This window comes from Argentina silus (genome assembly GCF_951799395.1).
Source record: "Argentina silus genome assembly, chromosome: Y".
NCBI classification, from domain to species: Eukaryota; Metazoa; Chordata; class Actinopteri; order Argentiniformes; family Argentinidae; genus Argentina; species Argentina silus.
The window spans coordinates 2,697,887-2,722,500 of NC_139654.1; the positions used below are offsets into that span (position 1 = coordinate 2,697,887).

Below are 24,614 nucleotides of genomic sequence, written 5' to 3' on the forward strand. Positions count from 1 at the left end.
AAACTATACAACTAGAACTACAGATACAAGTAGGACAACAGATAAAACTGCGGGTGTGTGTGGCTATGTCTTGCTCACAGAAGAGAATGAAACTGGGGGAGGAGGGGGATTGGGGTTAGGGTTAGGGTCAGGGTTAGGGTTTGGGTTAGTGTCAGGGTTAGGGTTCAGCACAGAGACAGATATCTGGACTAGATACATATTTAACTGTGATTAATTGTATTGATGATTTCCTTTACTTGTAACATTCAAGCTTCTTTAGTTAATCACCATAGTTTTCCTTTTTTCCACTTTATGATCTGATCCCTTGGTGCTCCAAGCTACATGATGGGTGATAAGGAAGTAGAACTGTGGGTGGGTGAGGCTACGTCTTGATCACATAACAGAATTGAGTGACTGCCAGTTTCCCTGCCTTCTGCAACCTGACACCTCCTCCGAATTATTCACACACACCATCATTTCATTGGATAAGAAATATCTTGCCCCACCCCTCCCATGGTCACACATTGACAGGTAACTCACCTGATCTGTCCTCCGTGTCTGTCATCAGTAGAGAAGTTCAGTCTCAGACTAACCTCTCAGTCAGACAGCAGCCATCAGACTGTCTTTAGTCCTGACTGACAGACAGAGTGGAGAACTGCAGACGACCAATCTAAAAGGACCAGAATGATCAGTTAGGCAGCAAAGCTCTGTTTTCTCTTTACTCTGGAGACGATGGCTGCTGTTGGAGACTAAGGAGTCGAGTACCAAGTCTCTAAGGGGTGACTGGGAATCACGGAGCAGGGACACTCTCCTGTGTAACAGCTAAGGGATGAGCTCCAACGTGTGTCCACAACCAAGCCAGAAGAGAAACGTGAGAAACTCTCTTGTTGATGAATCATCATATTTAACAAGATTTAACTGTGATGGAAATGTTCACTGTGAGTGTTGTGTTGTGTGAACTGTAATCTTGAGCAGTAAAAATCATATAACTGTTTATGGTTCTTGTTGATCATTAACCAGGAAGAGTGTTCTCTGCTGGAAAAGTGTACTTGTGGTGTTGTGTCGTGGTGTGTTCTCTTGTGGTGTGTGTGTGTTCTGTGGTGTTGTGTGGTGTTGTGTTGTGGTATGTTCTGTTGTGGTGTGTTTTGTTGTGGTGTGTGGTGTGTTGTGGTGTGTAGTGTTGTGTAGTTGTTTGTAGTGTAGTGTGTAGTGGTGTGGTGTGTGTGTTGTGTAGTGTTTTAGTGTGGTGTGGTGTGGTGTGGTGTGTGTGTTGTGTAGTGTTTTAGTGTGGTGTTGTATGGTGTGTTTGGGTTAGGGTTAGGGTTAGAATTTAAGTTATAATACTTTGAAATACAATACCGTTAACCAGAGCTGTTGATTCATTCAAAGGCTTTATTCACAGAGAATATTTAGCCGTTCAGGTTTGCAAAGTTGACCCCGTTATCTCTTCAGTCACCTGCCTTCATAGACTTCACACAGGTTAACGCCTTCTATTCAACATATGTCTGTTTCCTGTCTACATGCACCAATAACATTCAAGATCTATATTTCGTCATCAAGGTGTGCGCCGCCTACCTGGCTGGCAACAGTTAGTCTGGTCAGACCTTGCTGACGCCCAGGCTGATTTCAAAAAGCCTTTTGTTCTGGCTGTTTACACCTTTGTTTATTACTTAATTACCCTAACTTTTAATTACTCTATCCTGGTTTCTCCAGCTTTGATCCTTTGTTCTTTTCACCTATAGCAAACCCCTCAATCTGACCTCACCCCTCTTGACTCCAATCTCCAAATGTTCTAGGACGATGTGTTTTCTTGTGACCTCTTCCATTCCATTACAAACCCTTATATTGTCTTTAAATTTACCATTTATGATACTGAGCAGTAAAAGTTATGTAAGTGTACATGTTGTTGTTGATAATTAACCAGGAAGAGAGGGTACTATGACTATGATGTATCATCTGATATTAACAGTTACGGTCCAGATTCAAACTCACCTGGCCTCCATATCCAGGCTGAGCTGGCTTCATCTGCCAGTTTAAAATGGAAAATAGCTTTGATTGACGTCTAGAGTACATTCTTACTGCATTAAACGGATAGATCACAAAAATAATCTTTTTTTTTTTTTTATATATTATACATATTAAAAATATATATATCCACTCACCGGCCACTTTATTAGGTACACCTGTTCAACTGCTCTTAGTTGACGGCATAGTTGTTGATGCCAGACGGAGGGATAGAGGGAGTGAGGGAGGGAGGGAGGGAAGGAGGGAGGGAGAGAATGAGAGAGAGGAGGGAGGGAGGGAGGGAGAGAGGGAGGGATAGAGGGAGGGAGAGAGAAAAGGGAGGGAAGCAGAGAGGGAGGGAGAGGAGGGAGAGAGGGAGGGAGATAGGAAGGGGAGGGAGGGAGGGAGGGAGGGAGAGGATGGAGGGACAGAGGGAGGGAGAGAGAGGGGGGGAAGGAGGGAGAGGATGGAGGGAGAGAGGGAGGGAGAGTAGTACAGAGAGGGAGGGAGAGTAGTAGACTTTTATATTGATTGTTACATTCCTTTACAGTTCAGTCTTCTTCTAGTTGGTACTGTCGGCCATCATGCTTTATGTTAACATGTATAGTTTATTTCTCTCTTCTATTCTCCCATGGACCAACCACAACTACCACCTCATTTCCTAAAGTCAATCTTTCCATCAACAGTGCCTTCGGAAAGTAATCAGACCCCTTCACTTTCTCCACATTTTGTTGTGTTTTTGACTGAATTTAAAATGAATTAAATGAAAAGAATTTGCCATCAATCCACACACAATACCTCAGAATGATAAAGCAAAAACAAGTTTTTTGAAATTTCAGTCAATTTATTAAAATTTAAATACAGAAATCCCTCATGTATAGAAGTATTCAGACCCTTTGCTATGACACTCTTAAAATGAGCTAAAATGCAAAGATGTCATCAACAATTCACAGAAATAAGTTGAATTGAGTTCAAGTGATTTTGGAATAAATATCTTTGTTTTTATAGGGTCTCTGATTTGCATCTGAATCAATTCCACACTGTGTGGATTAGGATGTCTCGACCAACTTAGTAAATTTTATAATTTTCTCTTAACCCTGACAAACTCCCCAGTCCCTGCCAGAGACAAACATACCCAGAATACTAGGACTACAGATACAACTATACAACTAGGACTACAGATCAAACTAGAACTACAGATAAAACTATACAACTAGGACTACAGATCAAACTAGGACTACAGATAACACTATACAACTAGGACTACAGATCAAACTAGGACTACAGATCAAACTATAATAGTAGGACTACAGATCAAACTAGGACTACAGATACAAGTAGGACTACAGATAAAACTATAAAACCAGGACTGCAGATAAAACTATAAAACTAGAACAACAAATCAAACTGATCAAATTGTATTTTCAAGCTTCTTTAGTTAATCACCATAGTTTTCCTTTTTTCCACTTCATGATCTGATCCCTTGGTGCTCCAAGCTACATGATGGGTGATAAGGAAGTAAAACTGTGGGTGGGTGAGGCTACGTCTTGATCACAGAAGAGAATGAAGCTGGGGAAGGAGGGGGATTGGGTTTAGGGTTAGGGTTAGGGTTAGGGTTAGGGTCAGTATACAGTATATATATATATATATATATATATATATATATATATATATATATATATATTTATAAATGGGGGAAATAATTATTTGATCCCTTGCTGATTTTGTTAGTTTGCCCGATTACAAAGAAATGAGCGGTCTATAATTTTTATGGTACTTTTATTTTCACAAATAGAGACACAATATCAACAAAGAAGTCCAGAAAAAACACATTACATGAAGTTATAAATTAATTTGCATTTGATCGAAGGAAATAAGTATTTGATCCCCAAGCAAAACATGACTTAGTACTTGGTGGAGAAACCCTTGTTGGCAAGCACAGAAGTCAGACGTTTCTTGTAGTTGGTCACCAGGTTTGCACACATCTGAGGAGGGATTTTGGTCCACTTCTCTTTACAGATCCTCTCCAAATCATGAAGGTTTAGGGTTAGGGTAAGGGTAGGGTTAGGGTTAGGGTAACCCTAACCCTAACACGTCACCATTTTTCTCAGTAAATGTATTTCCAAAGGTACATGGGAGAGAGGGAGGGAGATAGGAAGGGACGTGACATTTTTTGACATTGACATGATATTTTCCCCAGATGTTGGTAACAACCCTCATAATCCATACATACAAAGAAACCAAAACAAATACGTTCAGAAATGTACCATATCACCATAGTTTAGAAATGTACCAAATCACCATAGTTTTCCTTTTTTCCACTTTATGATCTGATCCCTTGGTGCTCCAAGCTACATGATGGGTGATAAGGAAGTAGAACTGTGGGTGGGTGAGGCTACGTCTTGATCACATAACAGAATTGAGTGACTGCCAGTTTCCCTGCCTTCTGCAACCTGACACCTCCTCAGAATTATTCACACACACAACCATTTCATTGGATAAGAAATATCTTGCCCCACCCCTCCCATGGTCACACATTGACAGGTAACTCACCTGATCTGTTCTCTGCGTCTGTCATCAGTATAGAAGTTCAGTCTCAGACTAACCTCTCAGTCAGACAGCAGCCATCAGACTGTATTTAGTCCTGACTGACAGACAGAGTGGAGAACTGCAGACGACCAATCTAAAAGGACCAGAATGATCAGTTAGGCAGCAAAGCTCTGTTTTCTCTTTACTCTGGAGACGATGGCTGCTGTTGGAGACTAAGGAGTCGAGTACCAAGTCTCTAAGGGGTGACTGGGAATCACGGAGCAGGGACACTCTCCTGTGTAACAGCTAAGGGATGAGCTCCAATGTGTGTCCACAACCAAGCCAGAAGAAGAGAAACGTGAGAAACTCTCTTGTTGATGAATCATCATATTTAACAAGATTGAACTGTGATGGAAATTTTCACTGTGAGTGTTGTGTTGTGTGAACTGTGATCCTGAGCAGTAAAAATCATATAACTGTTTATGGTTCTTGTTGATCATTAACCAGGAAGAGTGTGCTCTGCTGGAAAAGTGTACTCGTGGTGTTGTGTTGTGTTGTGTTCTGTGTAGTGTTGTGGTGTGGTGTGTTGTTGTGTGTTCTGTAGTGTGGTTTGTAGTGTTTTGGTGCATAGTGTTGTGTGGTGTGAGCTATGATACTGAGCAGTAAAAGTTGTGTAAGTGTACATGTTGTTGTTAATAATTAACCAGAGCAAGAGGAGGAAAGGGAGGGGAGTGAAAGAAAGAGAGAGAGAGATTGTGACAGAGAGAGAGAGAGAGAGAGAGGGAGGGAGATAAAGAGAGAGAGAGAGCGAGTGAAGGAGGGAGAGAGGGAGGTAGGGAGGGAGAGAAGGAGGGAGAGAGAAAGAGGGAGGGAGAGAGGAAGGAAGGTAGGGAGAGAGGGTGAGAGGGTGGGAGGTAGAGGGAGAGGGGGGGTAGAGGGAGAGAGAGAAAAAGACAGAGAGAGGGAAAGAGAGAGAGAGAAAGAGATTGGATGGGGAGAAGAGGTAGGGAGGGAGAGAGAGAGAATGAGAGAGAGAGAGCGAGTGAAGGAGGGAGAGAGGGAGGTAGGGAGTGAGGGAGAAAGAGGGAGGGAGAGAGGAAAAGAGGTAGGGAGAGAGGGTGGGAGGTAGAGGGAGAGAGAGAAAAAGACAGAGAAAGTGTATAGTGTGTTGTGTTGTGTTGTGTTGTGTTGTGTTGTTGTGTTGTGTTGTGTTGTGTTGTGTGGTGTGGTGTGTAGTGTAGTGTTGTGTGGTGTGAGCTATGATACTGAGCAGTAAAAGTTGTGTAAGTGTACATGTTGTTGTTGATTATTAACCAGGAAGAGAGGGTACTATGACTATGATGTAACATCTGATATAAACAGTTATGGTCCAGAGTCAACCTGACCTGGCCTCCATATTCAGGCTGAGCTGGTTTCATCTGCCAGTTTAAAATGGAAAATAGCTTTGATTGACGTCTACTGGACATTCTTACTGCATTAAAGGGATACATCACAATTAGTTTTTTGTTGTAATATTATATATTATATAGTATATCTCTATCTGACAGAGAATCTATCCTAGTCTATATGGTGTAAAGTAGAAAGTAGAAGGTCAGCCCGGCACAGGGGGAAGAGGAGAGAGAGATGTGGTCCTCCTCGACACACGCAGCTCTCTACTACACGTTGTACAGCAAAATTCATTGACCGAGTCAGTTACAAAGAACTGTCACGTGTGCAGAGTAGTGTGTCTATGGTTGTGTCTACTGTAGACACTGCTAACAAGCTCTTGAGCTTAGAGACTCTATCCTAGTCGAAACACATCTTCTAGTCGGCCATCATGCTTTATGTTAACATGTATAGTTTACTTCCCTCTTCTGTTCTCCCATGGACCAACCACAACTACCACCTCATTTCCTAAAGTCACCTAAAGTGTTTCTAGTCGTAATTATTACAATAACTGTATCATCTTCTGACAGAGGTCAGAGAGGATGAGGGGAGACACATTTAACTATGTAATTGTATTGATAATTTCCTGTACTTGTAACATTCAAGCCTCTGTTGTTTTATATTGATTGTTACATTCCTTTACAGTTCAGTCTTCTTCTAGTTGGTACTGTTGGCTTGTCCTGGACCAGCAGACAACCGTGACTGTTGAACCCTGCCTAGACCTTGTCCTGGACCAGCAGACAACCGTGACTGTTGAACCCTGCCTAGACCTTGTCCTGGACCAGCAGACAACCGTGACTCTTGAACCCTGCCTAGACCTTGTTGAGTGAGTCCCACATCACATCATCAATCAAATAATCATTCAATTTCAATTCAGATTTTCGCTTTGGTCATTCTTTTAAGTCTATTTGAGTGTGTGTGTGTGTGTGTGTGTCTGTTTGTGTCTGTTTGTGTGTGTGTGTGTGTGTGTGTGTGTGTGTGTGTGTGTGTGTGTGTGTGTCATTTTAATGGCCACAATTTGTCAGAGAATTACATTATTTACATTCCTCTTATTCAACATTATCGTATGGAGGCTGGCAATTATTCACAGCAGATTAAAAGTTAGACGTTTATATTAGAGATAATCTATCAAGATAGGCCACGCCCCCTCTCTGTCTCTAAGTCATGTTGACAACCTTGGAGATCTGTCAGACTGGACGTTGTGTTGACAACACACTAGAACATTGAAAAAAAAGAACATGTGTATTTATGTGAACAGTTGTCAGTGGTGTGATAACTGTCATCCTGTCATATGCCCCATATGTGCATCACCAGGTGATACAATGTGGACAGACTAGTTCATTCAGGGGAGAGCTGCATCAGTGAGCAGCAAGACAGAGAGCAGAGCTGAGCACTGAGGTGGGAGACAGATCACAACCGTAAGTTGATGTTTTTCATTGTTTTTCTGGCAGACAGACTGTGAGTGTTGAATACACTCCTCTATGAAGGGTCAATTAGTTGGTTTACTGTATGTTTTGTTTTTTTATGTAAAAATTGGTTTGTGTAATCAAAGTTAATTTTCATCTTTGATTTAATTTGAATTTTATTCAACCAGTAAGTGGAGAGAGAGAGAGAGAGAGAGAGAGAGGGAGAGAGAGAGAGACATTGTCAGTATCCCTTGTTGGCTTCAGGAGAGAGAGATACTGTATATCCAGGATCAGCAGGCTTTCATGTCCCTTTCCTCCCTCTGTTGAGCCCCAGACTGTAGTTTCTCACTTCACTGGTTTTGAACTTTGGTCTCCTTTAACGTGCTGCGTGTGTTCATTGGGTTTATAGCAGGAGGTTATTTGAGGAGAGGAGAGAGAGGAGGGGACCACTGCCTCTAAAATGAGTCTCTCTGGGGAGAGAGAGGAGGGGACCACTGTCTCTAAAATGAGTCTCTCTGGGGAGAAAGAGGAGGGGACCACTGCCTCTAAAATGAGTCTCTCTGGGGAGGTTGAAGACATGGGGTAAGAGAAGATTCTCTGTAGGTCATTTATCATGAAGATGATGATACTGATGATGATGATGATGATGATGATAGATACTTCATTCAGAACCAGATTAATGTTAGACATAGGAATGTAGTCATACTGTAGTTCAATGCATACTTTAGCAACAGACATTGTTACAACACTCACTAGAAGGCGTGTCCATGGAGGAGGAGAGTGGATCCTGGAGGGAGATGGCCACTAAAAACCTAAAAGCTACTGACAATACAGATATAATTATTTGGACAGGCTACACCGTCCCCACTCTCACACATACACACACTCAAATGAACACATGACATCCATTGTCTTCTGTTTGTGTTTGACAGGGTCCAGCAGGAGAGACCAGCCTCACCTGTACCCAGCTGTGTGTCCCTGAAGAGTGACTGGTCTATGGACCATCCATGGACCGTCTTCAGACAAGGAACCGTCACTGCTAAACAAGGGTAGTTGTATCATGGGGGATATGATGAACTAACTGCTAGACTACGCCACCTGTTTGTTTCATGAGGTCCTCGGAGGAAACTATAATGAACTCAGGTTCTACTATCAAGGAGGGAGCATGGGAATAACGCACACAATGCAACAATAATTTATTGTACAGCTTTTAATCACATCATCTTCAGCTCTCGGAGCTCAGCACATATTGATCATTAAAGGCAGAATTTCAAATGTTAGACACAGGAATGTAGATATACTGTAGTTCAATGCAAACTGTAGCAACAGAGAGTGTTGCAACACTCACTAGAAGGCATGTCCATGGAGGAGGAGAGTGGATCCTGGAGGGAGATGGCCACTAAAAATCTAAAAGCTACTGACAATATAGTATATTAATTTGGACTGGCTACACCGTCCACCAATGTTAGTTTTTTGTAATATTCAGCTGACCCAGGAACTTTGTTTAACTTTAATAACTTATTTTCAATGGCCGAAAACAACAATGGGTTTTCAATCATACATCAGTCAGGATACAGTCATCTGAATCTTGTTAACGGTTAGTTTGAGGTTTAATCCTCATAGTGGTCTATGAGGCTGCCAATAACATTCAGTAGCGGTATACACACTTAAGTTATTCTATTTGAGAAACTGGGCCTCATTCACACTTCTCTGGATAAAGACATCTGCTTATTTCTTGTTTTTACACAGAATCTCCAGTGACCAGGAGGAGAGACCAGAGTCAGAGATTCCCAGTGGTCAGTCTGTCCAGAGTCAAAGTGAACTGGCCTCCATATTCAGGGTGAGCTAAATAGAAAGTATGACATTGAAGATGGCTAAGTAATCCACATAAAACAGTTATTTTTTTCAAGTGTTAAGTCAAGTGTTTTTTGTATTTAGTCTGTATATTGTCTATCTCACTCCACTTTATTTTTCTAAATGTTTCAGTCGCTTGAAGACAATGTCATCAGTTTAGTGAGAAATGAGCTGAAGAGGTTCAAGAGGCTTATTTCTCAAGACGACCCAGAGTGCTTTGAGAGTCAGGGGGAGGAAGAGGTGGTGGATGATGAAGAAGAGAAGCAGGAGAGCAGTGCCAGAGAAGGGGCTCTGAAGATCACACTGCACGTCCTAAGGAACATGAACCAGAAGGAGCTCGCTGACACACTGGAGAAACGTAAGAGACCTCATGTGTTTTCACAGAGAAGTGTTACTGGGCTGAAATATTGTTGGAAATACAAACACCACTAACTGTAATTATGATGTATATCCCTATTTGGTCACTCTTTATATTATGTTGCCTCTATAACTTAGTGTCTCTGTAATTACTCCAGTAACAAGATTGGTTGTTTCTGTATAATTGCATAGTAATGGGTTTGGACAGTTTCCTATAACACAGATGGAATAAGGACTGTTCTTTCCTACACATGTAGTAATATATCATTTAACTACACAACATACTATGTAATTAATTACTATATAACAACTTGTTAATTAATACAACATGTGGTCCTCTGTGGCTCAGTCGGTAGAGCATGGCTTTAACAACGCTTAGGTTGTGGGTTTGATTCTTGCTGGGACCATATATACTGAAATGTATGCACTTACTGCAATGCAAGACACTTTGGATAAAAACGTCAGCTAAATGGCATATATATATATTTACAGTTACTGCAGGTACTGGGTCAACTAAATGTAAAGTGTGCCAGGAATATTTTTTTAATTGTTTTGTCATTCAGGTGAGCTTGCTGTGGTGTGCCAACAAGAACTCAAGTCTAACCTGGAGAAGAAGTTTCAGTGTGTATTTGAGGGAATAGCAAAGCAAGGCAACCCAATACTTCTCAATAAGGTCTACACAGAGGTCTACATCACAGAGGGTGGAAGTGGAGAGGTCAATAACGAACATGAGGTCAGACAGATTGAGACAGCATCCAGGAGACCAGCAACACAGGAGACACCAATCAAATGCAACGACATCTTCAAGCCTTTACCTGGACAAGACAAACCAATGAGAAATGTGCTGACAAAGGGAGTCGCTGGCATTGGAAAAACAGTCTCAACTCAGAAGTTCATTACGGACTGGGCTGAAGGAAAAGCCAATCAGGATGTCCAGTTCATATTTCCACTTCCTTTTCGGGAGCTGAATTTAATGAAAGAGAAGAAATGCTGTTTGAATGAACTTCTTGGTCATTTCTTCATTGAAGTAAAAGAATCAGGAATCTCCAACTTTGACAAGTATAAAGTTCTGTTCATCTTTGATGGTCTGGATGAGTGTCGACTTCCTCTAGACTTCCAGAACAACGAGACATGTTGTGATGCCACAGAGTCAACCTCAGTGGATGTGCTGCTGACAAACCTCATCAAGGGGAATCTGCTTCCCTCTGCTCTCCTCTGGATAACCTCCCGACCTGCAGCAGCCAATCAGATCCCTCCTGAGTGTGTTGACCAGGTGACAGAGGTACGAGGGTTCAACAACCCACAGAAGGAGGAGTACTTCAGGAAGAGAATCAGTGATGAGAACCTGGCCAGCAGAATCAACACACACATGAAATCATCAAGGAGCCTCCACATCATGTGTCACATACCAGTGTTCTGTTGGCTCTCAGCCACTACCCTAGAGAGACTGTTGGGTGAAGCAGAGAGAGGAGAGATGCCCAAGACTCTGACACAGATGTACACACACTTCCTGGTATTTCAGACCATACAGAAGAAAGTGAAGTACCTTGGAGACCATGACAGAGATCCACAGTGGGATAAAGAACAAATTCTGTCACTGGGAAAACTGGCCTTCAATCAGCTGGAAAATGGCAATCTGATCTTCTATGAGGAAGACCTGAGGGAGTGTGGCATTGATGTCACAAAAGCCACAGTGTACTCAGGAGTGTGCACTCAGATCTTCAGAGAGGAGTGTGGGCTGCACAACGTGTTCAGCTTTGTGCATCTGAGCGTCCAGGAGTTTCTAGCTGCTTTATATGTGTTCCTCACATTCAACCACAGCAATGAGAATCCACTGGTCAAACAGAAATCCTCATCCATGAAGCTACAGTCATCACACAGCCGCGAACAAAAGATTGACACACCACTGATCAACCCCATCATCAACCTACACAAGACTGCAGTGGACCAGGCCTTACAGAGTGAGAATGGTCACATGGACCTGTTCCTCCGCTTCCTCCTGGGCCTCTCACTGGAGTCCAATCAGAATCTCCTACGAGGCCTTCTGACACAGACAGGAAGCAGCTCACAGACCAATGAGGAAACAGTCAAGTATGTCAAGGAGAAGATCAGGGAGAATCCCTCTCCAGAGAGGTGCATCAATCTGTTCCACTGTCTGAATGAGCTGAATGACCATTCTCTAGTGGAGGAGATCCAAAGCTACCTGAGCTCAGGACATCTCTCAGAAGCCAAACTCTCACCTGCACAGTGGTCAGCTCTGGTCTTTGTGTTGCTGAATTCAGAAGAGGAGCTGGATGTGTTTGACCTGAAGAAGTACTCCAGATCAGAAGATGGTCTTCTGAGGCTCCTTCCAGTGGTCACAGCCTCTAAGACGGCACTGTAAGTAGATGGACAAAACACTGTATTGAAACTTGGGTTATGAATGGAGTATGTGATCACTTATTATGATTTACGGATTAAATGGAAGAAACTGAGTTATTGATCACATGGTCAAAAGTCATTCATTAATGGATTGCACACTTATCTTTCATGTTTTATTGACACACAAATATGTGACTTGCTCCATCATGTTCAGTCGCTTTGTGTCTCAACTCCCAATAATGAGGTAGAAAGAGCCAGCTGCAGTCGGAGGACTGAACACTGGTTTGGAGAAATCCACTCCTGACGTTGAATCTGTTTTTAACGACTATCTCATTCCACTCGCGGTACCGCGATACTCACACCGCGGCTCAAATGAAGACTTTTGGTCTGACATTAAGCAAATAACATAGGTAGCATATATAATAACATGGCTGGCTGTGTTCACAGTTCAGCTAATGGGTTTGTCAGCTTTATTTTAGTGAAAGTGGAATGAGTCAGTTCTCTAGCCAGTGAGTTTACAGTTGGTGCAGTTGGAAGGAGCTCACCACTCATCTCCAACTGGAAGCTCAATCCATCATTTAAGGCATGAAAAGTATGGATACATGATGATTTCACCTTTAAAACGAAGTGAAATGAATAGAAAACATGTTGTTCTAGTGAAATATGTTAAAATCCCAAAACAGCCCATGTAAAGGATTTGGACGAAAATGTAATTATATGGTAATTAGGTGCAGGGACATACAACTGGAAATGATGGAACACATCACATATGTACACTTTTCTCTGAATTAAAATGACTTGTATTTATTTCTCATTCAGGCTGAATGGTTGTCACCTCACAGAGAGATGCTGTGAAGCGTTGGCCTCAGCTCTCAGCTCAGATTCCTGCCACCTGAGAGAGCTGGATGTCAGTGATAATGATCTAGGTGACGGGGGCGTGAAGCTGCTCTCTGCTGGACTGGGGAGTCCACACTGTCAACTACAGACACTGAGGTGAGGTCTCAGACTATTCTTGTTGTCAGACACATCATTCCTAAGTGTCTGTTACATTATCATTCTATGGAATCAATGATACTTTCACAGAAAGGCTCAATAATTGAGACAGACAATGTACATTATCTTCCAATCAATTACTATATTGTGTGTGTGTGTGTGTGTGTGTGTGTGTGTGTTTGTGTTTGTGTTTGTGTGTTTGTGTGTGTGTGTGTGTGTGTGTGTGTGTGTGTGTGTGTGTTTGGTGGAAGGGGGGCTGCTCTGTCTTCACTCTCTGAATAACTTTACTCTCCTCAAATCCTGACCCACCTGGCCTTAGATCAGCTCATGGGACTCCACCATACTGCACTATCCCAATAGCTATCAAATACATGATACCAGACGTAGAAATCCAGTCACTACAAATGTATCCATGGTTGCTGGCTCCCCTGTTGAGATCAACTATAACTCTCACTTATGAATTCTTATCATAATGCACCAAAGTGATGGTTTGGCTTCATGTATTTATTTGTATTCCTCATTCAGGCTGAATGGATGTCACCTCACAGAGAGATGCTGCGAAGCGTTGGCCTCAGCTCTCAGGTCAGACTCCTGCCACCTGAGAGAGCTGGACCTCAGTTATAATGATCTAGGTGACGGGGGGGTGAAACTGCTCTTTGCTGGACGGGGGAGTCCACACTGTCAACTACAGACACTGAGGTGAGGTCTGAGACTATTCTTGTTGCCAGACACATCATTCCTAAGTGTCTGTTACATTATCATTCTATGGAATTAATGATACTTGCACAGGAAGGGTCAATAATTGAGACAGACAATGCACATTATCTTCCAATCAATTAGTATATAATGTGCGTGTGTGCGTGTGGTGGCCGGGGGCTGCTCTGTCTGCAAACTGTGAATATGTTTGCCCTTGTCAATTCCTGACCCACCTGGCCTTAGATCAGCTCACACAATACTGCACTACCCCAATAGCTAGCAAATACATTATACCAGACGTAGAAATCCAGTGACTACAAATGTATCCATGGTTAATTGCTCCCGTGTTGAGAGCAACTATAACTCTCACTCATGAATTCTTATCATAATGACACTGAGGTGAAGTCTGAGACTATTCTTGTTGTCAGACACATCATTCCTAAGTGTGTTACATTATCAATGAAACTTGCTATTCAAAACTCAATGACGGAGACAGAACATTTACATGATCTTCAAATCAATTCCTAAACTCTTCACTGTGACAACACTTGGCCTACCACTTTATTTGTATTCCACTTTTTCTTTTGTCAACTCCCACACCGTCATCTTGTGCATGCACCGTTAACCTAGGACTACTTTCCCCTCCAAAAAGATGAATGAATCAATATAAGCTCCACAATATGAGCGGTATTCATAATTTCAAAAAAAGCGATGAAGGATACCGTCTTACCTATCTCAGATGAGGTGTTTTTGAGTAACCATTTCATAGGGACAGCAACACATGCACAGTTCAATAACAAGAGGCCGACCTTTAGGTCAGGATGGCCTTGCAGCTGACTCAGCACATCCCCACCAACAGATATAACCCAGGGGACAGATATTACCGCTGTCAACCTGACTGGCTGTCTTGTTTCGTACCGTTACTACATACAATCATAAACGAGTACAATACTGATCATAAAGGAATCAATGGGGGGGGGGGGGGGGGCACTCTCTGAATACCGTTACTCTCCTCAATTCCTGAACAATCTGGCCTTAGATCAGCTGAGGGGGCCACACAATACTGCACTAACCCAATAGCTAGCAAATGTACCACACTTAGAAATACATTGACTACAAACCTGCCTGTGATTGGCTTGAATCTTGAATTCTTATCATAATGCATCACAGTGATCGTTTGGCTTCATGTGGTTATTTGTATTCCTCATTCAGGATGAATGTATGTCACCTCACAGAGAGATGCTGTGAAGCGTTGGCCTCAGCTCTCAGCTCAGACTCCTGCCACCTGAGAGAGCTGGACCTCAGTAATAATGATCTAAATGATGGGGGGGTGAAGCTGCTCTCTGCTGGACTGGGGAGTCCACACTGTCAACTACAGACACTGAGGTGAGGTCTGAGACTATTCTTGTTGCCAGACACATCATGTCTGTTTCATTATCATTCTATGGAATCAATAATACTTGCAGAGAAAGGGTCAATAATTGAGACAGACAATGTACATCATCTTCCTATCAATTACTATATAACATGTGTGTGTGTGTGTGTGTGTGTGTGTGTGTGTGTGTGTGTGTGCGTGTGCGCGTGCGCGTGTGCGTGTGCATGTGCGTGTGTGTGTGTGTGTGTGTGTGTGAGTGAGGTGGGAGGGGGGGCTACTCTGTCTGGACGTTTTGAATAACCCTACTCCCTCAAATCCTGACCCACCTGGCCTTAGATCAGCTCATGGGACTACACAATACTGCACTAACCCAATAGCTACCAAATACATTATACCAGACGTAGAAATCCAGTCACTACAAATGTATGCATGGTTGCTTGCTCCCCTGTTGAGAGCAACTATAACTCTCACTCATGAATTATTGCTCCACAGTGATCGTTTGGCTGCATGTATTTATTTGTATTCCTCATTCATATGTGGTCTTTCAATTGCCAAATGAAGAGGATTTAAAGCTGCACATGTACATTAGACAGGAATAATCAGATTCTTGATCAGATGGAGTGACACTATTTCCCCAGGTTGTCAGGCTGTAGAGTCCCAGAGGAAGGCTGTGTTTCTCTGACTTCAGCTCTGAGGTCTAAGCCCTCCCACCTGAGAGAGCTGGACCTCAGCTACAATCACCCAGGAGACTCAGGACTGGCGCTGCTCTCTGCTGTACAGAAAGATCCACTCTGTAAACTACAGACACTCAGGTAAAGGCTGAATATGTGGCTGGACATATCAATGAGATTAATGCACTGTATCTATTTTCCTCATGATTGTGAGTGTGTCATTCAACCTCTGTGTGTTCTTCTGTGGTTGATATAGTGTGGACCATGGTGGAGAGTGCAGGCTCAAACCTGGGCTGATCAAATGTAAGTCACCAACGCTGTAGAGAATAGGACTGTGATATTACTCAAGAACCAGGGTACAGCAGAGTTCAAACAAAGCACCAATATTGTATTCATATGTAAATCTAAAATATTTGTAAATGTCAATTAGTTGTATCCCTTGTAAAACATTTTAAATTAATAAGGAATATTTTGTGAAAAAATGAATGTTGCCATAACAAGATCACATTGTGAATGTTGTAAGTTATTCAGTTGTATTGATTTGATGATTATTTTTGGCCTCTCAATCAGATGCCTGTGAGCTCACACTGGACCCAAACACAGCACACAGAGACCTCTCTCTGTCTGAGGAGAACAGAAAGGTGACACGGAGGAGAGTGAAGCAGCCGTATCCTGATCACCCAGAGAGATTTGAGCGCTGGTCACAGGTGCTGTGTAGAGAGGATCTGACTGGGCGCTGTTACTGGGAGGTAGAGTGGAGTGGGGGAGAGGCTGATATAGGAGTGACATATAAAGGAATCAGCAGGAGAGGAGGCGGTTATGACTGTGGGTTAGGATACAATGACAAGTCCTGGAGTCTGATCTGCTCTGATGACAGTTACTCCGCCTGGCACAATAAGAAGAACACTGTCATACCTGTCCCCTCCTCTGGCTCCCACAGAGTAGGAGTGTATCTGGACTGGCCGGCCGGCACTCTGTCCTTCTACAGGGTCTCCTCTGACACACGGACCCTCCTGCACACATTCCACTCCACATTCACTGAGCCCCTCTACCCAGGGTTTTGGCTTTTGTATGTAGACTCTTCAGTGACCCTGTGTAAACTAGTCTCAGGGAGATCACACTGAACACCAAAGGCTCAAAGATAACGGATCAGAACATGATGCAGTCGGATGGTGGTGTGTTTTCACTGAGATGTTGGAGGTACAGATGTTCTCTCTCCCAGTGTGTAGGGTGTTGTGTGTTGTGTGTAGTTATATTATTTCTTACTGTACATATATATATATATATATAATTATTAAAAAATGCATCTGATAGTGAAATAGACTACAGGTACAGAAAATATGTATATATTTGTTTATATATGTTTGTTTGTTTTTGATGGAAATGCAACTGATAGTGAAACAATCTAGATGAATGATTAGATGATCAAATCAGACTGATGATGAACTCTGAGAATAACACAGGAGAGAGTGTCTGTATGTATATAAGAGTTGGTTAGATTGGGTGTTTGAGTTGTGATGCTGGATTACGTTGCTGTGTGTAAGATAGCAGGGAGTGGATGTGAAGACAGCTCTCCTTCTCTGTCAGTACAATATGGACAGTGTCTTCAGAACATCCTAATCTACACAGTGTGTAATTGATTCCTATGCAAATCAGAGACCCTATAAAAACAAAGATATTCATTCCGAAATGACATGAACTATTATCCTTGCATTAAGATGTACTCAATTCAACTTATTGAGTGATTTGTTGATGACATTTTTGCATTTTAACTAATTTTAAGACTGTCAAAGCAAAAAGTCTGAATATTTCTGTCCATGAGGTATTTTTGTATTTCACTTTTAATAAATGTACTGAAATGTCAAAAATCGTGTTTTCGCTTTGTCATTCTGGGGTATTGTGTGTGGATTGATGGCAAATTCTTTAAATTGAATCCATTTCAAATTTACTCTATAACACAAGAAAATGTGTAAAAAGTGAAGGGGTCTGAATACCTTCAGAAGGCGCTGTACATGTTCTGAACTTCACTTTCCATGTATTCCTTCATTTTTATATAGTAATCATCTAGTACAGTAATATCTATGCATCATGTGACATTGTGAGGGGCAGCCAAGGTGCAGGCTGCTTTTCCCCTCTCTGTCTGTGGGCTGTGGGAGGCATGGCTCCCATGAGAAGACTTCACCTGTCCCCTGCAGTACCGCTCCCTGCCATGGGAGGCATGGCTCTCATGAGAAGACTTCACCTGTCCCCTGCAGTACCGCTCCCTGCCATGGGAGGCGTGGCTCTCATGAGAAGACTTCACCTGTCCTCTGCAGTACTGCTCCCGGCCATGGGAGGCATGGCTCTCATGAGAAGACTTCACCTGTCCTCTGCAGTACTGCTCCCGGCCATGGGAGGCATGGCTCTCATGAGAAGACTTCACCTGTCCTCTGCAGTACCGCTCCCTGCCATGGGAGGCATGGCTCTCATGAGAAGACTTCACCTGTCCCCTGCAGTACCGCTCCCTGCCATGGGAGGCGTGGCTCTCATGAGAAGACTTCACCTGTCCCCTGCAGTACCGCTCCCTGCCATGGGAGGCATGGCTCTCATGAGAAGACTTCACCTGTCCCCTGCAGTACCGCTCCCTGCCATGGGAGGCATGGCTCTCATGAGAAGACTTCACCTGTCCCCTGCAGTACCGCTCCCTGCCATGGGAGGCATGGCTCTCATGAGAAGACTTCACCTGTCCCCTGCAGTACCTCTGACCCCCAGAACCCAGACCTCCAGACCCCCAGACCTCTAGCCCTCAGACCTCTAGCCCTCAGATGGGGGCACCACCTGGTGGTCATTTACTAGTATTACAACAACAGAGAGATTAGAATCCAGCCAGTTAGCAATAAGCACTGGATCCTAAAAACCCAGAAATTGAACCTGAAATATTCTTTATAACATAACAGATCTTTTATAATGGAACAGTGTAATAGAACATCAGTGTAATAGAACATCAGTGTAATAGAACAGTGTAATAGAACATCAGTGTATTAGAACATTAGTGTAATAGAACATTAGTGTAATAGAACATCAGTGTAATAGAACAGTGTAATAGAACAGTGTAATAGAACATCAGTGTAATATAACATTAGTGTAATAGAACATCAGTGTAATAGAACATCAGTGTAATAGAACATCAGTGTAATAGAACAGTGTAATAGAACAATGTAATGGAACGTTAGTGTAATAGAACATCAGTGTAATAGAACATCAGTGTAATAGAACATCAGTGTAATAGAACAGTGTAATAGAACATCAGTGTAATAGAACATTAGTGTAATAGAACATCAGTGTAATAGAACATTAGTATAATAGAACATTAGTGTAATAGAACAGTGTAATAGAACATTAGTATAATAGAACATTAGTGTAATAGAACAGTGTAATAGAACATTAGTGTAATAGAACATTAGTGTAATAGAACATTAGTGTAATAGAACATCAGTGTAATAGAACATCAGTGTAATTGAACATTAGTGTAATAGAACATCAGTGTAATAGAACAGTGTAATAGAACATTTATGTAATAGAACATTAGTGTAATAGAACATCAGTGTAATATAATCTTAGTATAATAGAAAATTAGTATAATAGAACATCAGTGGAAACCAAAGGGGACGTTTTCTTTCCAGTGTTAACACTTCACTTAGCAACGTTATGACAACCCAAATGTGCAGACAGGCCTAGGAGACGAGTTAACCTTGACCCTAACCCTGACTCTAACCCTGACCCTGACCCTAACCCTAAACCCTGACCCTAACCCTAACCCTAGGGGATGAGTTAACTTTAACCCTAACCCTAAACCCTGACCCTAACCCTAGGGCTAGTAGAACCATGTAGTTTGGCTCTTCAAACCCACCTCCTCGTTGCTAGGCAACCCCCCCCCTTTTCCCTCCACCGTTCGTATTTTACGACATTTTTTAGAAAAAAATGTTTTATGAAACTCCTTCAAACCACACACTCTCCCCACCCCCTCGTTGCTAGGTAACCCACCATATCCCGTCCCTTTCCGACATTTTCTTTTCCTTTACGACATTCCCTCAAACACACCAACCTCCCTTATTTTACGACATTTACTATTATTATTATTATTATTATTATTATTATTATTATTATTATATCTTTACGACATTTACTTCTTCTTTACGAGAGAAGGGGAGACAGACACCATGGAAACCACCACCACCACCGACACCGGCGGCTCCTCTGGTACTCGTAGCGGGTCCTCTGGGACCGTCTCCCCCGGTGGTACCGTCTCCTCTACCGGCTCTGAGGCTAATGATAACGGGGCTAACTAACGAAGCTAACGAATTTACCTACCGAGTGCAGTGTTGACGGGGTGCTAAAGGCTAATGCTAACTGGCTCTAACGAACTGACCGTGTGTGTGTGTGTGTGTGTGTGGAAACGCGTCGTGTCATCATTACTCGACATTCCTTCAAACCCACCCCCTCGTTGCTAGGCAACCCCCCCCCTTTCCCTCCACCGTTCGTATTTGTTTTGAAAAAATATTTTTACGACAGTCCTTCAAACCACACACACACTCTCCCCACCCCCTCGTTGCTAGGTAACCCACCATATCCCGTCCCTTTCCGACATTTTCTTTTCCTTTACGACATTCCCTCAAACCCACCAACTGTTCCTCGTTGCTAGACAACCCCACCCCTCCCTCATTTTACGATATCTTTTTATTATTATTATTATTATTATTATTATATCTTTACGACATTTACTTCTTCTTTACGAGAGAAGGGGAGACAGACACCATGGAAACCACCGACACCGGCGGCTCCTCTGGTACTCGTAGCGGGTCCTCTGGGACCGTCTCCCCCGGTGGTACCGTCTCCTCTACCGGCTCCTTCGGCGGCTCTGGGACCGTCTCCGGCGGCTCCTCCGGCGGCTCTGGGACCGTCTCCTCCGGCGGCTCTGGGACCGGCTCCTCCGGCGGCTCCTCCGGCGGCTCTGGGACCGGCTCCTCCGGCGGCTCTGGGACCGGCTCCTCCGGCGGCTCCTCCGGCGGCTCTGGGACCGTCTCCTCCGGCGGCTCTGGGACCGGCTCCTCCGGCGGCTCCTCCGGTGGCTCTGGGACCGTCTCCTCCGGCGGCTCTGGGACCGGCTCCTCCGGCTCCTCCTCTGGTACCGGTACCCGGACAACAGGTGGTTGCCGAGGAGATGGGTCCTAGATACTCCCAGGAGCTCAAGGCCGAGAGGAAGCATGTGAGTGACGCTAACGCTACATGCTACGTGCTACATGCTATGTGCTACATAATACATGGTACATTCTTCATCATTCGTGCTATATGCTACGTGTTAAACGCTACATGCTACATCTTTCATGCTATGTGCTATTGCTACGTGCTACATGCCACATAATCCATGTGTGTGTGTGTGTGTCTCTGTCTGTGTGTGTGTGTGTGTGTGTGTCTCTCTCTTTCTGTGTGTGTGTGGTTGTGTGTCCCTCTCATTCTGTGTGTGTGTGTCTCTCTTTCTGTGTGTGTGTCTGTCTGTCCGTGTGTGTGTGTGTGTGTGTCTCTCTTTCTGTGTGTGTGTGTCTCTCTTTCTGTGTGTGTGTCTGTCTGTCCGTGTGTGTGTGTCTCTCTTTCTGTGTGTGTGTGTCTGTCTGTCCGTGTGTGTGTGTCTGTCTGTCCGTGTGTGTGTGTGTGTGTGTGTGTGTGTGTGTGTGTGTGTGTGTGAGTGTGTGTGTCTCTCTCTTTCTGTGTGTGTGTGTGTGTCCCTCTCTTTCTGTGTGTATGTGTGTGTCCCTCTCTTTCTGTGTGTGTGTGTGTGTCTCTCTCTTTCTGTGTGTGTGTGTGTCTGTCTGTCCATGTGTGTGTGTGTGTGTGTGTGTGTGTGTGTGTCTGTCTGTCCATGTGTGTGTGTGTGTGTGTGTGTGTGTGTGTGTGTGTGTGTGTGTGTGTGTGTGTGATTGAGCACAGCCCTGTCCCGTATGTTCTCTTCACGGCAAACTCCAATGTTTATAATTTTGCAGATTATTCCAATAATACAACACCCAGGAGAGAAACACACACACACACACACACACACACACACACACACACACACACACACATGGACAGACAGACACACACACACACACACACACACACACACACACGGACAGACAGACACACACACACACAGAAAGAGAGAGACACACACACACACACAGAAAGAGAGGGACACACACATACACACAGAAAGAGAGGGACACACACACACACACACACAGAAAGAGAGAGACACACACTCACACACACACACACACACACACACACACACACAGACACCTGGGAACAGTAGCTTTCTCTCCCTTTGTGTGAGAGCTTAGAGACTCAGCCACGTCGTAAATGAACTCTGTTCACTTTGTTAGACTGACAGATTCATAGGCTCATTTATCAGAGACAGGCTGTGTGTGTGTGTGTGTGTGTGTGTGTGTGTGTGTGTGTGTACATGTGTACTTGTGTACATGTGTGTGCTTGTAAGATATTGCGTATATGTGTGAGCTAAAAGAGTGTGTGTGTGTGTGTGTTATTACATTTTCTACTTGCTAAAAATCTTTTGTGGCAGAATTGAACTGCTGTGGGACATTTAAACACTGTCAAAAAACTGCTTTGGCTTTGTCTGAACAGGTCCGAATACCAACTGGAGGTGCTGCATCAGAACAAGATCAAACTAGTTCATCCAGAGGAGAGCTGCATCAGTGAGGAGCCAGACAGAGAGCAGAGCTGAGCACTGAGGTGGGAGACAGATCACAACCGTAAGTTGATGTTTTTCATTGTTTTTCACCGTCTAATATGATTAGGATGAACTCACATGCCTTTGTGTCGCGTCACAGAATGATGGAACCCTAAAATAGTACGCTAGCCAACTGTTTGTGACAAGCCTGTTAAAGAAGCCTCAACCTGGTTTTGTCCAGCTGACTGTGATCTAGTGTGTTCAACTACATGAGGCCCTAGATAACAATAGATAATAATGACTGTGTCTAGACTAGTCAACAGTCTTTACACAGGTCACTATTGACCAACCAGCAGAGCTGTAAGACTGACAGACAGACTGTGTGAGTGTTGAATACTCTCCTCTGTGAAGAGTCAATCAGTTGGTTTACTGTATGTTTTGTTTTTTCTAATAGAGTCCATGCTCTCTGCCATTTTGCTGCACACACGACCAGACTGAGCAGCAGAGTGTCAGAGATAAGTTTTGAAAAAACGTAAGTTCTGTAAGTTTTGTTTTCCTAGAAGTGTTTGTGCTTGTGGGCGTGAAAACTTCCTTGTTCTGTGTCTCTGTAACTGTCGGGGAGTGGTGTGTGTGTGTGTGTGTGTGTGTGTGTGTGTGTGTGTGTGTGTGTGTGTGTGTGTGTGTGTGTGAGAGTGATGCTCCACCCTACATTCCTCTCAGCTCCCTCCCACACACACCTCATCAGGTTGCCACACAGTGTGTGTGTGTGTGTATGTGTGTAAAGGAGCGTTCTTTCCCCCCCCCCCTCCCTCTCTTCTTTCTCTCCCTCCCTCCTTCCCTCTCTCTCTCTCTCTTTGTCTCTCTCTTTCTCCTCCCCTCCCTCCTTCCCTCCTCTCCTCCCTCCCCCCTCTCCTCCCCCTTACTCCTCCCCCTCTCTCCCTCCCCCCTCTCCCTCTGTCTCCTCCTTTCCCCCCCCTCCCTCTCCTCCTTTCCTCCCCCCTCCCTCTCCTCCTCCCCCCCCCCTCCCTCCCTCCCTCCCTCCCTCCCTCCCTCCCTCCCCCCCTCCCCTCCTTCTCTTCTCTACAGACACACACACACACACACACACACACACACACACACACACACACACACACACACACACACACACACACACACACAGCCTGTCTCTGATAAATGAGCCTATGAATCTGTCAGGCTAACTTACTAACAATCTTTTGTGGAATAATTGAACTGCTGTGGGACATTTAAACACTTTCAAAACATTAAAGCTTTGGCTTATTTCAATTCACATTTCTGGAAAATGTAAACAGTGGTGGAAAGCACATGTTTCCTCAGAGCATGTGTGGTGCACTACATAATCATCATAATCATAATACATCCTTGTCACTTGGTGCAATAATGCATTAAAATGTAACTAGTTTTTTTTAATTATGGTTCAAATCCCACCTGACCTAAGAGTTACTTTAACTTTACAATATGTCAAGACAGTATATTGCTAAAACAGTGGGCAAACATGTGAGTCAAACAAGCTCTGGAATACCTCAAAGGGTTAATGGGTGTGTGTGTCAGCCAAGTGCAGGCCAGTAAAATGATGTTTTACTGAGTTTATCCAGCTTTGAATATGGGAGAGAAGTTTTGTAGCCATTTTGTAGCCATTTTGTCAAGGCTAAGGCGGCCATCTTGGTTTAGCATCATGGCATCGAGAGGGAGGAGGGGTCATACCACCACAGCCTCTTCCCTTCTTGATCTGATCCATCTAGATTGACTTGAAGAAATCAACACGTGTTTGATACCATTCCTCATTCCATTCCATGCGTTCCACTGATCCCGTCCTCCGATGTCCAACTCCACTGGTACACATATTCATAGTCTCTTCTTCAATACGACTCCATTTGATATGTGCAGTGATTCAGTGGTAAAGAGGGTCAGGTCACACACAGGTCAGGTCCCTGTGACTCAATTCCTCACAGCAGTATCCCTAAAACACCAACACCCCCTGTGATGGAGATCAGTCCATCACAGGTTGGGAGTGTATGGGTGTGTTTGTGTGCAGGGGTATATGTTGTGTTTAGGTGCTTGTGCAACGCAGGGGAGGACTCATGGGTCTGCGGTTGTTGGGCAGTCATGAGGGGCGGTTCTGTAAAGAATAAAAGGTATGAGTATTGCTGGAATTATCAAGTCATTTTGATTCATCTTTTGTGGCAATAAATGGATATATTTTTCTAAAGAAAGTGTCGGAAGTGTGTTTGAAAGGGACC

The 24,614-nt window shown here is 43.6% G+C and overlaps 1 protein-coding gene across 6 annotated transcripts in view; it reads left to right on the forward strand.

Annotated features, from left to right (window-relative positions):
- The first annotated feature begins 6,645 nt into the window (after positions 1-6,645).
- Positions 6,646-24,614, forward strand: part of LOC310823890 (NACHT, LRR and PYD domains-containing protein 3-like) — a 42,093-nt gene continuing 24,124 nt past the window's right edge. For 2 of the 6 annotated variants that reach the window (XM_083696812.1, XM_083696813.1), the window contains exons 1-9: positions 6,646-6,763; positions 7,252-7,355; positions 7,753-7,925; positions 8,276-8,392; positions 9,093-9,183; positions 9,330-9,555; positions 10,118-11,933; positions 12,735-12,908; positions 13,434-13,607. In XM_083696812.1, the coding sequence (XP_083552938.1) occupies positions 7,804-7,925; positions 8,276-8,392; positions 9,093-9,183; positions 9,330-9,555; positions 10,118-11,933; positions 12,735-12,908; positions 13,434-13,607 (2,720 nt within the window). In that variant the 5' untranslated portion in view covers positions 6,646-6,763; positions 7,252-7,355; positions 7,753-7,803. Of the gene's footprint in view, positions 6,764-7,251; positions 7,356-7,752; positions 7,926-8,275; positions 8,393-9,092; positions 9,184-9,329; positions 9,556-10,117; positions 11,934-12,734; positions 12,909-13,433; positions 13,608-14,816; positions 14,991-15,617; positions 15,792-15,906; positions 15,954-16,220; positions 17,511-20,746; positions 20,896-22,307; positions 22,436-22,835; positions 22,886-24,614 lie in introns of those variants that run through there. The other 4 variants (XM_083696819.1, XM_083696818.1, XM_083696817.1 and 1 more) reach the window with 4 other exon arrangements.